General features: G+C 50.6%; 7 protein-coding genes across 7 annotated transcripts; 5 read left to right on the plus strand and 2 right to left on the minus strand.

Annotated features, from left to right (window-relative positions):
* The first annotated feature begins 77 nt into the window (after positions 1-77).
* P152DRAFT_101541 (putative proteasome regulatory particle subunit) lies at positions 78-2,086 on the plus strand. Its single transcript, XM_033673558.1, has 4 exons — positions 78-269; positions 318-611; positions 667-1,155; positions 1,204-2,086. Exons 1-4 carry the CDS (start codon positions 183-185, stop codon positions 1,810-1,812), a joined length of 1,479 nt encoding a protein of 492 aa, XP_033531802.1. The 5' UTR covers positions 78-182; the 3' UTR covers positions 1,813-2,086.
* A 152-nt stretch (positions 2,087-2,238) lies between these two features.
* On the plus strand, positions 2,239-3,602 carry P152DRAFT_460673 (FSH1-domain-containing protein). Its single transcript, XM_033679970.1, has one exon. The coding sequence runs from the start codon at positions 2,361-2,363 to the stop codon at positions 3,210-3,212; it is 852 nt and encodes a 283-aa protein (XP_033531803.1). The 5' UTR covers positions 2,239-2,360; the 3' UTR covers positions 3,213-3,602.
* Positions 3,603-4,064: 462 nt separating this feature from the next.
* Positions 4,065-6,370, plus strand: P152DRAFT_440285 (MFS general substrate transporter). The gene is made up of 6 exons (XM_033677661.1): positions 4,065-4,569; positions 4,633-4,816; positions 4,869-5,029; positions 5,079-5,590; positions 5,644-5,930; positions 5,981-6,370. The coding sequence occupies exons 1-6, from the start codon at positions 4,551-4,553 to the stop codon at positions 6,309-6,311; spliced, it is 1,494 nt and encodes a 497-aa protein (XP_033531804.1). The 5' UTR covers positions 4,065-4,550; the 3' UTR covers positions 6,312-6,370.
* Positions 6,371-7,052: 682 nt separating this feature from the next.
* P152DRAFT_401634 (uncharacterized protein) lies at positions 7,053-7,845 on the minus strand (the record flags this gene model as incomplete). Its single annotated transcript, XM_033676616.1, has 2 exons — positions 7,053-7,601; positions 7,651-7,845. The coding sequence occupies 2 exons, from the start codon at positions 7,843-7,845 to the stop codon at positions 7,053-7,055; spliced, it is 744 nt and encodes a 247-aa protein (XP_033531805.1).
* A 218-nt stretch (positions 7,846-8,063) lies between these two features.
* Positions 8,064-10,097, plus strand: P152DRAFT_460676 (aspartyl-tRNA synthetase). Its single transcript, XM_033679971.1, has 3 exons — positions 8,064-8,200; positions 8,253-9,379; positions 9,430-10,097. The coding sequence occupies exons 1-3, from the start codon at positions 8,132-8,134 to the stop codon at positions 9,833-9,835; spliced, it is 1,602 nt and encodes a 533-aa protein (XP_033531806.1). The 5' UTR covers positions 8,064-8,131; the 3' UTR covers positions 9,836-10,097.
* A 1,973-nt stretch (positions 10,098-12,070) lies between these two features.
* Positions 12,071-12,837, plus strand: P152DRAFT_440295 (beta carbonic anhydrase clade D). Its single transcript, XM_033677662.1, has 2 exons — positions 12,071-12,202; positions 12,270-12,837. Exons 1-2 carry the CDS (start codon positions 12,097-12,099, stop codon positions 12,671-12,673), a joined length of 510 nt encoding a protein of 169 aa, XP_033531807.1. The 5' UTR covers positions 12,071-12,096; the 3' UTR covers positions 12,674-12,837.
* A 526-nt stretch (positions 12,838-13,363) lies between these two features.
* P152DRAFT_483993 (uncharacterized protein) lies at positions 13,364-14,160 on the minus strand (the record flags this gene model as incomplete). Its single annotated transcript, XM_033681976.1, has 2 exons — positions 13,364-13,644; positions 13,699-14,160. The coding sequence occupies 2 exons, from the start codon at positions 14,158-14,160 to the stop codon at positions 13,390-13,392; spliced, it is 717 nt and encodes a 238-aa protein (XP_033531808.1). The 3' UTR covers positions 13,364-13,389.
* Positions 14,161-14,670: the final 510 nt, after the last annotated feature.

Below are 14,670 nucleotides of genomic sequence, written 5' to 3' on the forward strand. Positions count from 1 at the left end.
AAGGCCTCACAAAATCCAATCCTCTTTCTTTCCCCAGACACCATCCGAGAAGTTCCATCACTCCCATCAATACGCCAAACCGCCTTGGAACCTACTTCCACAGGAGAGCCGCTTGCTCCATTTCCTTGAATATCAAGACCACCGAACACTTATAGCATACCCCCCATCTCAGATTGCCCGTCATGTCTAGCGGGCAGCTGTTGAAGGCCGAAAAGGACTTTACAAAGGAGGCCGACCAGCTGATTCCCGAAGCAGAGCAGCTTGCAAAGGTACATATCCAAACGTCCGCTTACAGCCAATGGTCTCACGTTTCCTAGTCCGATATCAATGGAGCGATCGAGAAACTCCTTGTGCTGGAGAAGAAGGCTCGACAGGCCTCCGATCTGGCCTCGACGAGTAAAGTCCTTCTCTCGATTGTCAACATGTGCAAGGCTGCCGGAGACTGGTCATTGCTAAATGAGCAGGTGCAACTCCTATCGAAAAAGCATGGTCAGCTCAAACAGGCGGTCACCAAGATGGTGCAGACGGTCCTCGGATTCTTAGACGATACTCCGAACACGGACGTCAAGCTATCTGTCATTGATACCCTGCGGACGGTGACGGAAGGGAAGGTATTGCTTCCCTCGTATCTATAATGGGAGGAACAGTTTGCTAAATATATGCCAGATCTTCGTCGAAGTCGAGCGAGCCCGAGTTACCAAAATCCTCAGTAACATCAAGAAGGAACAGGGAGACATCAAGGCGGCCACGGAGATTCTATGTGAGCTGCAAGTCGAGACGTTCGGGTCGATGACTCGCCGCGAAAAAACCGAGTTCATCCTGGAGCAAGTGGAGCTATGCGTCGAGAACGGCGACTGGACACAGGCCGGGATTTTGAGCCGGAAAATCAGCACGAGGTACTTCGGCCGTAAACCGAAGAAAAGCCCGGAACAACTGGAGAAGGAGAAGAAGGAACGGGAAGAAAAAGAGAAGACGAGGAGTGCCGACGAGCCACCGCCAGAGCCGGAAGATGATGTGACGGATCTGAAGCTGCGGTACTACGAGCTCCAAGTCACTCTGGCAAAGCATGATGACAAATATCTAGACACCTGCAAATACTATCGACAGGTGTTGGACACGGAGGCGGTGGAAGAAAACGCACAACAGCTCACCGCGGTATGTTAATCACTCTCCATCTCTCCAATACGAAACTAACAGCAACAGGTCCTACAGAGAATCATCTACTTCATCATCCTCGCCCCCTACGATAACGAACAATCCGACCTCCTCCACCGCATCTTCCGTGACTCCCGCAACGAGCAACTCGTCAAAACCGACTACAAGCTCCTCGAGAAGTTCACCAAACCCGAAATCATGCGATGGCCCGAAGTCGCCGAAGTCTGGGGCGCCCACCTCTGCTCAACCGACATCTTCTCTGCCAACGACGATCCGAAGGACCCCAAAGCCTTCCAGCGGTGGCAAGACCTCCGCAAGCGCGTCATCGAGCATAACGTGCGGGTGATCGCGAAGTACTACACGCGGATCGGCATGTCGCGGCTCCAGCAGCTGCTCGACCTCGAGGGCGACGAGACGGAGAAGTACATCAGCGACCTAGTGACGGCGAAGACCATCTATGCTAAGATCGATCGGCCCGCCCGAGTCATCAGTTTCGCCAAGCCACGCGATGCGGACGATGTGCTGAACGAGTGGAGTGGAAACATGAAGAGTTTGCTGGGGTTGCTGGAGCGGATCGATCATTTGATCACGAAGGAGGAGATGATGGCCAGGATCAAGCCGGTGGGGTCAAAGAGTAAGGGGGAGACGGCAAGCTAAGCGGGTGACGGGCTCATGCTTAAGGATGCGGATGGCAAACGCAAAGGGGTGTGCATGCGGACTGGCGCAATGGTATCCAAGCGGCTTTTGTGTTGATACATTAGATTGCGATTCAAATGGATTGGTCGGGCGTAGAAACTGGAGTATCCTTCAGCTAGTCTCCCTCCGCATCCTTCAATATTGTACTCGAAGCACACGAGGTCCGATTGAAATGAAGATTATCCTGCTTCGTTCAATTCCAATTTGTATCTACTCTTCAAATATCGATGCTATTGAGATCCTTCGCTTAGTGTATCAAACAATTATATTGGTCCCATTCAGCCCCTGACACAACGGCGGATCTGATTGATCTGCTAAAGCAAGAAATTTGCGGCCTCAGGCAGGAAATGGTGATAAACATCCCTTGATGATCAATCAAGATCCGACGGCGGCATATCAAAGTCACCGTCCGATTGAATCTTTAGAGCACAATTGGAAGGGTGCGGCATAAAATCAAACCATGATACGATAAAGGAGCCAGTATCTCATATCCTCCATCCATCCTCACCATGGCGGCCCCAACCCCCACCTCGCCCATCAAAATCCTCATGCTCCACGGCTTTACCCAATCTGGCCCCCTCTTCCGCGCCAAAACCCGCGCCCTCGAGAAGAACCTCCAGAAAGCCTTTCCCGCCGGCGTCACCCTCTCCTATCCGACCGGGCCAATCCGCCTCGCGCGCGCCGAGATCCCGAGCTTCGACAATCCCTCCGCCACCTCCGAAGCGCCGAAAGACAATGCCGGACAACTCGAGGATGACCTAGATGCCTGGGGTTGGTGGAAGCGAAAGGCGAATACGGATCCGTTTGTGTGTGAGGGGTTGGAGCTGGGGATGGGGAGGGTGGCGGAGGTCCTGGAGGCAGAGGGGCCGTTTGATGGGGTAATTGGGTTCTCGCAGGGTGGCGCGATGGCGGCGATGGTGGCGGCGCTGTTAGAAGAGGGAAGGGGAGAGGCGGTCAGGAAGCATGAGAAGGATGGCGGGATTCGCTTTCCGGAAATGTTGGAGAAACGAGACGGTGATGTGAGCCGCACGATCCACCCGCCTTTCAAGTTCGCGGCGTGCTATAGCGGATTCAAGCTGCTGCATCCGATGTATAAGGGATACTACGAGCCATCGATCAAGACCCCCGTGCTTCATTTCCTGGGGAGCCTGGATACGGTGGTCGATGAGAAGAGGTCGTTGGCGTTAGTGGACGTCTGCGAAGGGGGACGACAGAAGTTGGTGTATCATCCAGGCGGCCACTTCCTACCGAGCAGCCAGCGACAGTTCGTTGGGGCTCTGATTGCATTCATGAAGGAGGCACTGGCGACTCCTGGCGACGACGAGGAGGAGAAGGCGGAAGATATGGATCTCCCATTCTGAAGATGCTTGTGAACATCTCTACCTCGGAGCATTAGAGAATGGTGCAGTCAGATCACCGAGTTGCCTTCCCGCGTAAAACAAGATACCTGAAGATTACCAATCAGACCCATCCCGACTGAGTGGCAGGATTAACAAGCTGAAGGGCTTGTGGGCATGGACGTCTTTCAAGTAAAGCCAGTACAGGTAGTAGACTGGGATATATGAGAACTGGAATAGATGAAGATCGCCTACAGGACGTCCCATATGGTAATTGTACGATGCCTCACACTTCCACTTACGGCTTGCTGGTTCTCCTCAACGATGTGATAGATATTAGCCAGAACGCGATGGCTATTTAGGCAAGACACATAGAAACTTGCTCTTGTAAGAATAGGGCACGCTTATATTTATCTTGGATACATATGATCTATCATGCTTCTTGCCACGCAGAGACCTAATGCCTACTAAGCGGATGTCGTATTCTACGCGATTTCTACATCGGATTGGAGATCTGCAGACTGCAGACTTGCAGTCATATTTACTAAGCGTTTTAGCGGAACGATTCGATGGTTACATCAACCCGCCATCCTCTCTCCATCCCCGGCCGGCTCTTTGGAGAAATCCCCGAGGTCATTGGCCGAGATCGACGACATGGTACTGAAAAGGCTGAACATACTAAGCTACTTTGTGCAGTTTGAACAAGCATTGTGGCACTCGTCCCGCTGCAGAACCCTGAATTCCTGGAGTCGCCGACAATGGGGGTGGAATCCGTGTTTAAGATTCGCCACTTTCTGGGTTAGTGTCACTTAGTGTGAGCCTCAAGCCTTCTCAGATCCATATTCATATAACTATCCATTCTAGATCAGATGGTGATCTATCCGCACTCCCCAAGACCCTAATGCGAATAAGACGGCTAAGACCCCGCTCTCGGCTCGTCTAACGGCATTACGGCGCAAGTGCAAGAAATGAGGTTTTCCTGGAGTTACACCGTACACGATACCCGAACAGTCAATATCCTAGGACATCTTGCTCTGCCCAGATCGATATGTTGTACCGATAGTCCGATGCGGTCGGTCCCATCCGACAAGTTGCTATTAGGGCAGCTTAGTCGTTCACGTCGAAGCTTTCCACTATGGCAAGGACATCCGCAGTTAGCGAGAAGCCGTGAAGGCGAATTAGACACTAAAATGGATTTGATCGTCCCATGAACTAAGCTTGTTTCCGCCATTCCTTTAAATTAGCCTATTCCTCCCCGCGCATGTGTTACTTGACTATGATTTTCGTCATTTGTTTTCAGATGCTTGTTTGCGTTCCTTGATCTGACCTGGATCTTTTGGAGTCCTGGTTCGTTGTACCAATATGTTCTGGAGTTCAGAAAGTATGCAATCGGCTGTCCTGTTCAGGGTCTGAGCCGAGGAGGCTGATATCGAGTCCTTTATAGAGAAGCCTTCGTCGATCGGCGATGTCGATAATCAAGATGCGGTTCCTGAATATCATGGACCAGATCCGGACGATGTCGAAGTCTCATGTCCGACACATACCACCGAACGGAAACTCGTGAATAAGATCGACTTTCACGTCATCCCGTTTCTCTGCATCATGTACCTCTTGGCTTTCCTAGACAGGTCAGTGTTTCCGAGAAGGGAAGATCCTCGACAAAGCTGAAGCGGTCCATAGAGTTAATATCGGGAACGCCAATGTCTTTGGCCTGTCTAAAGAGCTCCAGATCGATGATGGCAATAAATACAATACAGCGCTGACAATCTTCTTCGTCCCATACATCATATTTGAGATACCTTCAAACATAATGCTCAAGAAGTTCAAACCAAACTATTGGCGTGAGTAGATCGGCTCTTTCCAACAGAATCGATCCTCTAACCGTTTCAGTTGGGGGCAACATGTTTATGTTTGGCGTCATCACCATGGCTCAAGGATTTGTAAAAAACTACAGCGGGCTGCTGGCCACGCGGTTCTTTTTGGGAGTCTTCGAAACAGGCATGTTCCCGGGAGCCTTCTATCTCATCGGGATGTGGTACAAACGTACCGAAGCCCAGAGACGGTACTCGTTCTTCTTCAGTAGCACGACCCTCGCCGGTGCATTCGGAGGTCTTCTCGCGTCTGCGATAGGGAAGATGGACGGAATCAGGGGATACAGTTCTTGGCGTTGGGTGTTTATCATCGAGGGACTGCTGACCGTCTTCGTGTCCGTATTCTTCATCTTCTGGTTGCCGACCTTCCCGGAAGAGTCGAAGTGGCTTAAAAACGATGAACTTGCGTTTGTCAAGGCGCGATTGCGGGCCGATCAGGGCAAATCCGGCGCCGAGCGCACCATCACATGGAAAGGTGTCGTGCGCGTCTTCAAAGATCCCAAGATCTTTGTGGGAGGCTTCATGTACTTGGTAAGTATTGGTCCGCTCCATACCATGCTTGAAGCGACTCTGACCTTTCTCAGGGATTGATCGTTCCGGCCTATGGCTACGCTTACTTCAGCCCGACCATCATCAGTGGATACAAGTATTCGCCTATCCAGACTCAGCTACACTCGGTCCCTCCGTACGCTGCTGCCTTCGCCCTGGCGATGATCATTGCCTACATCAGTGACAAGACTCAACATCGCTTCGCATTTACGATATTTCCAATATGTGTAGCAATTGCCGGATTTGGAATCCTTATGGGTAACCCTCCAGACACCAAAGCAAAGTACGCTGGACTGGTCCTGGTAGCGATGGGGTGTTATGCGTAGGTCCGACCCCAAACCGAACTTCGAACAGTCGCTGACACATGTGTAGTGCAATGCCCGTGATCGTCTGTTGGTTCAACATGAACCTCGGAGGCCATCACCGTCGCTCCGTCGGCAGCGCGTGGCAGGTCGCATTCGGCAATATCGGCGGTTTCATCGCCACGTATTCATTCGTGACGAAAGAAGCTCCACGGTATATCACGGGATATTCCATTAGCATCGCGTTCGTCTGCCTTAGCGGCCTCAGCTGCACCATATATTACATTATGTGCTTAATAGCGAACCGGAAGAGGGACAAACAGCCAGTTGACCTGGGGCTCTCCGAGTATGAGAAGACGGAGCTTGGAGATCTAAGTCCCGAGTATCGCTACCTCTTGTAAATCACTCCATAGTTAGAACTCAAAAAGACAAGTGGAATGCAACAAGCGGGAATTAATCCTGAAGCCTGAAAGTCAGTCAGTAGGGTTCCAGATCAGTCCTCTGATCATCCCCCTGAGACTCAATAGGGCACTAATGGTCCACATTGGGAGAATTGACTTGAATGAAATCATATCCTTCATTCTGCTTGTTTACTGCATTATACAGGTATATAACAATAGGAAGTGATACCGGTATCACGTTTCCAATGCGTTATAGTGGAGGTCCGCCACCGATCTAGAGCAGCCCATGAATACCAACACCTATATTCATAAGGGGGGAGGTAACTGACTTCTCATCACCCTAAGCACCCCCCAGCGATATCTGAAGAGCGAGGGGGGCCTAATGAATCCCTGGTCTTCCTCAACCCCCGAGTCTCCAGATTGTGAAGCCGACTAGCGGATGGTATCCCCCTACCGGAGGTAGAAGAACGGATGGTGCGACCATATAGAAGCATCAGCCACCCATAATCTTGAAAACTTCTAAACGAGAACATTGATACGGTCTCAAGATGGGTTGAGACCGTAGGATCTCGCCGACCTCTCTTTTGTTTTCAACTTGCCCATGCCGCTCTGACCATGGCCCAATATTCCAGGAAATATGTGCCGTTCGTTCACAGTTTCGCTCCTAAATCACCGGATAGGAGGAGGCGATTAAGGAGAGCACCCGTAGCACAGGAGAGTTGCTACTGTCTTGGAAGTGGCTCAGCCTTGTTTCAATACTTTCTGCGCAAGCGCTTCCTGCTCTTGAACTACCAAGCCCTGCTCATCGACTTCTGTAATGGCTCTTCCAACAGCCATTGTCCTTTGAATATCATTCGCGTCCACCCACAGATATCCATTCCTACCGACCGCAACTTCAAATCCCCACTTCTCTCCCAACCGATCCAGGATTATAATCTTTGCATCTTCCTTAGCCCTCTTACTGGTCATGAGCAATCGCCTCGCCATGCCAAGACTAATCTTGAATAACATGCCGCCTTTCAACGGTCCTAACCCTTCCGATTTTCCGGTCGAGGGATCGATACATGTCAGTTCCGGGTCGATATGGAGTAAGTGAGCGGCGGGGGTCGCAATGCGCGCATAAACCAGAGCTCCATTGGCAAGTTGGGGGCGCGTCTTTTTCGTTGCATCCTGGAATGAGAGGTGCGGTAGAGCAGCATAGGACGTATACGGTGTGATCTGGCAGTTGAATGCTTCGCCCGACGAACCAGTAACACGAACTATTATGGGATCGTTGGTTGACGGGAGATACTAATAGCTGCGTTAGATTGCTGTCGGGATACTCTCAGGAGTTACATACACGTCCACCATTGACATCCATCCATGCTGCATTCCGTCTCCAGTCGACATTGAGCGCTCCCACTGAGGTGGCCGAAATGGTAGAGGGAGGAATATGTCGAAGGCCAGGGCCAATTGAGAGGGCTTTCTTAGGATTCGAAGGGAGCTGCTCTTGGGGGACCTCATCCCCAGGAAGAAGGACGTCGGAATATGCCATTGGATCAGGGTATCGCCTTCAAGTCGCTGCAAAATCGTCGGACGTCGTCAGAAATACTGGTGCTCTGGTAGGCATGAATGATGAAGCAGACCCAGAGCGCTTTAGGCGTCTGGCGCATCAGGAATTGGAAATGAGTCATGCTTGAACAACACTTTCCTGCCCCACTACCCTGCATGACTCAATCTCTTACATTCGGCATCAAACAGTCACTCGCCCATCAACGATACTCAACTTCGTTTTGAATTGTCAATCAAAGAATCTAGAAGAATTCAATATATAATCCAACATGGCTGACGAGGCGGACAAAGGCCCCTCCAAGAACGCCCTTAAAAAGGCCGCCAAGGAAGCGGAAAAGGTATGATTTGGCTCTCCCACACCTTTCAACCAAAACTGACCTGTTGATACAGGCGGCCAAAAAAGCTGCCAAAGCCGCAACTGCCCAACAGCAACAGGCTGCGGAACCTGAAATCCCCGTCGAGCAATTAGCGGAGTACTTTGGTGAACTTGCCCTCGCCGGACCGCTGAATGTCCCCGCGCCGACGACGACGCTGGAGAAGTTGCCGGCTTCGGGTGAAGTCATCCTTCGGGCCGCTGTCTACAATGCGCGGAAGCAGAGCGCAAAGCTCGTGTTCCTGAATCTACGACAGGGGCTGTCAAGCATACAAGCAGTTTTGTTTGCGAATACCCCGGAGACCAAGGCGATGGTGAAATGGGCTGCGAATATTCCTGTAGCTTCGATCGTGCTTGTGCATGGCGAAGTCAAAGCCTCCCCCGAGAAGATCGCGAGCGCTACCATCGATGACCGCGAGCTCCATATTACGAATATCCACGTGGTCTCGAGAGCTGTGGAAAGGCTACCGATCCAGGTTGAAGACGCGGAAAGACCGATCCCGGCCGACGATGCGCCAGTGCAAGAAACCAAGGAGGGTGAACGCCCTATCCTGTCACTTCCCGCACGTCTAAACAATCGTGTGATCGACCTGAAGGCCATTCCGAATAAAGCCATTTTCCGCATTCGACATGGCATTGTTTCGCTCTTCCAAGAGCACTTGACGTCGAAGGGTTTCGTTGGAATCCAGACGCCGAAACTGATCCCAACCGCTTCAGAGGGTGGCAGCAATGTCTTCGAAGTCACATACTTTGACAGGAAGGCATACCTTGCGCAGTCACCTCAACTCTACAAGCAAATGGTGATTGCTTCCGGTTTCGAGCGTGTCTTCGAGGTTGGCCCGGTGTTCCGAGCAGAGAACTCCAACACAAGCAGACATTTGACTGAATTCACCGGACTTGACATGGAAATGGAATTCGATGAAGATTATCACGACGTTATCACCACGCTTGAGAATTTGATGTTGTTCATCTTCAAAGGACTCAACACAACCTACAAGCGCGAAACGGAATTGCTCCAGGGTATGTACGGCGTGGAGCCGTTCAAGCTGCCGGAAGAAGGGCAAGTGCCTCGCCTGAAGTATCCTGAGGCTATCGCGATGTTGCGCGAAGCCGGCGAAGAACTTGGTGACTACGATGATCTCACGTAATCTTGCTCCAAATCTACTATCCTGAAAATTACTGACCTTGCCACAGCACTCCACAGGAGAAACACCTTGGTCGTCTCGTCCTTGCGAAATACAATACCGACTTCTACGTGCTCGACAAATTCCCTACCTCCGTCAGACCATTCTACACCATGCCTGATCCGGAAAATCCAAAATACTCCAACAGCTACGATTTCTTCATGCGCGGTCAAGAAATCCTGTCCGGAGCGCAGCGTATTCACGACGCGCCTTTCCTGAGGAAGCGGATGGCAGCAATGGACCCTCCCGTGCCGGAGAAGGGTGCGGAAGCCTACATCGAGGCGTTCGAGTATGGATGCTCAAGGCACGGTGGTGGCGGGATTGGTCTGGAGCGGATTGTCACGTTTTGGTTGGGCCTTCCCAATATCAGGATGGCAACGCTTTTCCCCCGCGATCCTCAGAGGATTGCTCCCTAAGGTGGTCAACATGGTAGCTTGTAAGACTGGTTGAAGTGGTATGAGGCCAGATGGGCTAAATGGGTATTACGCGATCTCGAGCGCTGATTGGCAGTAATCACCCTGCAAAGTGCAAATAGCCTTCCCAAAGAATGAACAATAAGTTCAACCCCCTGTCAAGTAGCCAACCACTCGAGTAGCCAGTATCACCATCTCAACCTCCATCGGTCAGACAGCAATATCTCTACTAAAACATATTATATTTGGAAATCTATACAGCATGATTCAAAAGATACAGCTTGGAGAGACTCTGATGTAGATTTGGCCTCCGAAATTGGATGTCTTCGTTGGTAATCTTCCTCTACCGCTCGTACAGCTTCTTGTGCCAATTTGATCTCCCGAACTTGCGCAAACCTCTGATTAAGATCTATCTGAACTTTCTTTTTACGTTTTGGTGCTGTAGCAGCATCAAGGCGTGCCTGTAAGCCCGCGATTTTCAGATCTGATGAGGCCTGACGCGCCTGTAGCACTCCGATCGCCTTGGCTGCCTTCTCTATATACGACTTCGTCGTCTTTGCCACGCGTGTATTCTTGCTAAGAACGCGTAATGCACTCTGTACCTGTTTTGGCTTGTAGGGCGTCGTCTGGAGAACGGAGGGGACTGGTATGGGGGTGCGTGGAGGCGTGTTTGGTGGTGGAATTGGTGGTGCGGTTACGGTAGGCGGTGACGGTACAACGAAGCGGTTACTGAGGCCCTTTGACCGGTCAAACGGCACAAGTCCTGCAGCCTTCCACCCAGATCTGATTGTACGGTCGGTTAGGCGTGCCTGACGTGCCTCTGCATAGAGGACAATGAATCTCCGTCGTTTAATCGGTAGGGCCTCGTCGATATACGCGCTTTGGCGGAGGAGGGTCTTATAAAAGCGTTTTAGAGGCGAAAAACAGGCGAGATCCAGAGGTTGAAGGATATGGGAGGTATGTGCAGGTAGGAAGACCACGATTACGTTGTTTATCTTGCATTCGTACAAGAAATCGATGGTTGCGTGGCTACCGTGCCCGTCCATTAGCAGAATCCGGTACTGCCGCTGTGTAGCGGTTTCAGGCAGGAAAACCGTACGGAGCCAAACCAACGCGTGTTGATTTGAAGTCCAGCCGTTCTCTGATACCGTATAATGGAAGTCTGGAGGTTGTTCAGGGAACCAAGAAGACTGTAACGTGGCGCCTTTCTGTATAATCGCTGGTCTGATGTACTGGCCGGTCGCGGAGACAGTTTCAACGATACTAATCCATTCGCGGCCCATAGGACTAGTGATATAGGCCGTTGACTTCTGCGAGTCTGCGATAACCGTAGAATTAGCGCAAATCCCTAGTCCTATACCAACCTCATCCATATTCCAGGTATCAGAGGGGTGGACATCGTACTGAGTTTGAACTTGGTGAAAATACGTGTAGAACGCGTCGATTGTATCCTTAGTTGCAGCCTGACGTCGGGCAACATCAAGACTACGCCCGATACAGGTCGCAACGCGTGGATTACGGTGTAGGAAACGCGTTACCCAGTTCTTCCCGAGGGGCGTTGAGTCTCCTTGGAGGCGTAGAACTCGAGATGCCATTTCGCGAAGCCGTGCGTGAGTAGGGGGGAATCCTTGAGCGTCATTTTCAAGTATCCAGTCGACTAAAAAGGATTCTTGGTCCGGTGTAAGGCGTTGGCGAGATTGTTGAGCTACTACGCGTGGTAGGCGGCCTTTTAAGCGGGTTTGAAGGGTGCGTCGGTTGACCTTGAATAGCGCCGCAGCTTCGTTTTGTGATTTGCATTGACCGGTCTGTAAGGCATCAATAGCCTGTTGGACCGGGTCTTCCGAGTTTGGTATCATGATATTGTACGGTGGTGGAGATATCGCGGTTAGAGAGATGGTGATAGAGGTGGTGATACTGGCTACTCGAGTGGTTGGCTACTTGACAGGGGGTTGAACTTAGAACAAAAATCAAGTTCCACTCCTCTGTCTGCCAATCCAAGCCACATGCGGAGAAGCTTTTGGAATGATGCTCTGATTGGAACATTTCACCTAACAATGAAGGCGTCATCGCACGTGCTTAAACTTGTTCATATCTATCATTCTCCTCGCCCACATTAAGCAGATGCCGTATAAGGATGAGAGTCCCCGATTGGGGCCTCGAGTTAATTTATATTCTAGATTCGGAATATTCGAGTATCCGGACAAGGCATTGAGATTTTAACTCTTGGATTTTCGGTCATACAGCACGATACAAGTAAGGCAAACATGGCATCCAAGATTCAGGAGAACCTCGAGCAAAGCAACAATGTATATATCACCACCTTCACCGAAGGTCACCTTGCGCTTCCGCCAGCGAAAAAATACGCCGTCTGTAAGTTGCCCATCACCTCCCCGGGGCATTGTATCCACGCTCGACTGTGCTCGACTGACCCAGAGAGTGACATGCATGGACGCCCGCATCGACCCAGCAAGAGCATTTGGAATCAATCTCGGGGACGCTCACGTCATTCGCAACGCTGGTGCATCTGCGAAAGATGCTCTTCGATCACTCGTCATCTCCGAGCAGTTGCTCGGAACCCAAGAGATCCTGTTGATCAAACATACCGGTTGCGGCATGTTGACCTTCAAGAACGAGGACGCTCACGCGGCTGTCCGAACCAATTTGGGAGAGGCGGCCGCGGCGGAGATTGGTGGGCTGGATTTCCTCCCTTTCCCAGAGCTGGAGGAGGCGGTTCGTGAGGATGTGCGCTTTTTGAAGGGGAGTAAGGTAATTCCGGAGGCTGTGACGATCAGTGGATGGGTCTATGAGGTCGAGACTGGAAAGGCAAGAAGGGTTGTCTAGAGTTGTCGTTTTTCAGGCGCGGATTGGAAATCGGGTTGAATTGAGCTATCATACGGTTATGAACACTTAATGAGCCCCTGGCGCCTTTCTCGAGTTAAGGGAGTCTTTGGACTTACTGCTGTTAAATATACGATACCCCATTCATGGCAACATTTCCAAGACCGGGCAAGGGTATGGTGCAGTAAATGTATATAAGATTTAATATCTATGTATTTCCGGATTCGACTCCTGCCTGGGTGACTATGGAGATTTTCTTTCGGTGCGTGTCAGTACCTCGTTGCAAACATCAGACACTCTGATTTTGGCCAATATTTGAGCGCATGGAGATATCGCACACATTGCTGGACATCAGACAGTTTGGTGTCCTTCTTTACACCAGGTGTGACTAGTATTAAGGGATTAAGGTTGCATTAGTTGATACAGGCATAACTAACTACAGCAACTTGCTTAGTAGTCCGCATCACTTGACTCTCACACAATCCTATCCACAATGGTCTAGAAGCCAGTCCATAATCAAAACTACCATGCATAATGGCATTATTCTCGCGCTGTCAAATCTCTATCAGCTTTCAAATTTTGTTCTGCATGCAATCTACATTCTACACGATGAGCCGTATGTGCACTGCTGCTAGGGTTCATACTTCATGGTTCATAAATGAGATAAAGTTTCGAAGAGCTACAGTAGACGCTCTGATGTTGACCCCCATATTATGCTATCACTGCGGAGGTAACTGACACGTCTCCCAGTCGAGAGCAAGAATCTGAGTGAAATTTGTGTCAATCGCACCGCCTTGGATGAGTCCTCTCGACTGGAATGTAGTATCCTTTGAGATGAGTCCAATGTCCAAAACAACATTGAAAAATGTTAGTTGGTCAGGTTCTGCACATGGCGACCACTTGGGAGTGTCTTCGAAGAGATTAAGACTGAAGTCTTCTGCCATCGGGCCGTACATGGACTTCGAAAGCGTACTCTGTGATAGGTGTAAGCGCATTACCATGCGTGTAGTGGTCAAGAACGGATATACCTCATCGAGACGATCCTGGAAGCCATAACTTGTAGATATCTTCCCAGTCACCATTGGCTCGAGATAGCAGTATCCCCAGAATCGGCAATTCTCCACCTTGAAGGTATATCCGGCCGGCACTTCCAACCGAGCCTGGACAATGCACTTCTTCGAGTCGCTTGACCGTGGAGTGGAAGGGTCGAGTGATGCCATCATATTGTCCGTGTCGAAAATCCAATTTAGCTGGCGGTTGTCCTGTGAGATGGCGATAGAGTAATCATCATCGTTGCAGATGTCTGCCGCTCCTATCATCTGGCCGTCGGGGAGGAGAGACGCCACATCACCAGAAGAAATATATCGTGAAAGACCAGGAGACGATGCTGTAGATAATGTGACGGAGCCCGGTGGTGGAACATTGCCTTGGCCATATGCGAGATAGGATAACCCACAGGCGGCGAGGAAGAAATGAGAACTGGGACGCATGGCTTCTGGGCGCAGTATAAGATGTTCCGGGAAAGGACAAACAAGCAGGTGAGAGCTTAAACGGAACACTTGCAGATACAAATCTGAGCAGGATGCATGCGAAATAGCGGACTGAAGAGGAACTGGAACACTGACAAGACACACGAGCGACCTTACCCTCTCTGATATTTATATGGGACGGAACCGCGGAAATCCAGATTAGAGAACACTGCCACCGCATAAGCGGTAATTTCTCAAACAGCCCAAGACGCCACGGTAGGGTGAGGGCCTTGCAGAATGTACGATACATGAATTGAGACAATACCCAAAGGGTGTGGTATATTGAGGTAAGCAGAAGGCTTCGTGATGTTGGGTATAGAACCGTAGTCCATCCACATTATCCGGAACTTTGACAAGAGAACCGAACCATAGGAAGGCGGAGGAATATCTGACAGGTACAATAGGGCATGAGAGGCTGAGTATCATTCCTTCAGTCATCCATTAATTTCCGGCGTTCAGGTTATCCCAAAG

The sequence above is a fragment of the Eremomyces bilateralis genome, assembly GCF_010015585.1.
Source record: "Eremomyces bilateralis CBS 781.70 unplaced genomic scaffold P152scaffold_19, whole genome shotgun sequence".
Lineage (NCBI taxonomy): Eukaryota > Fungi > Ascomycota > Dothideomycetes > Eremomycetales > Eremomycetaceae > Eremomyces > Eremomyces bilateralis.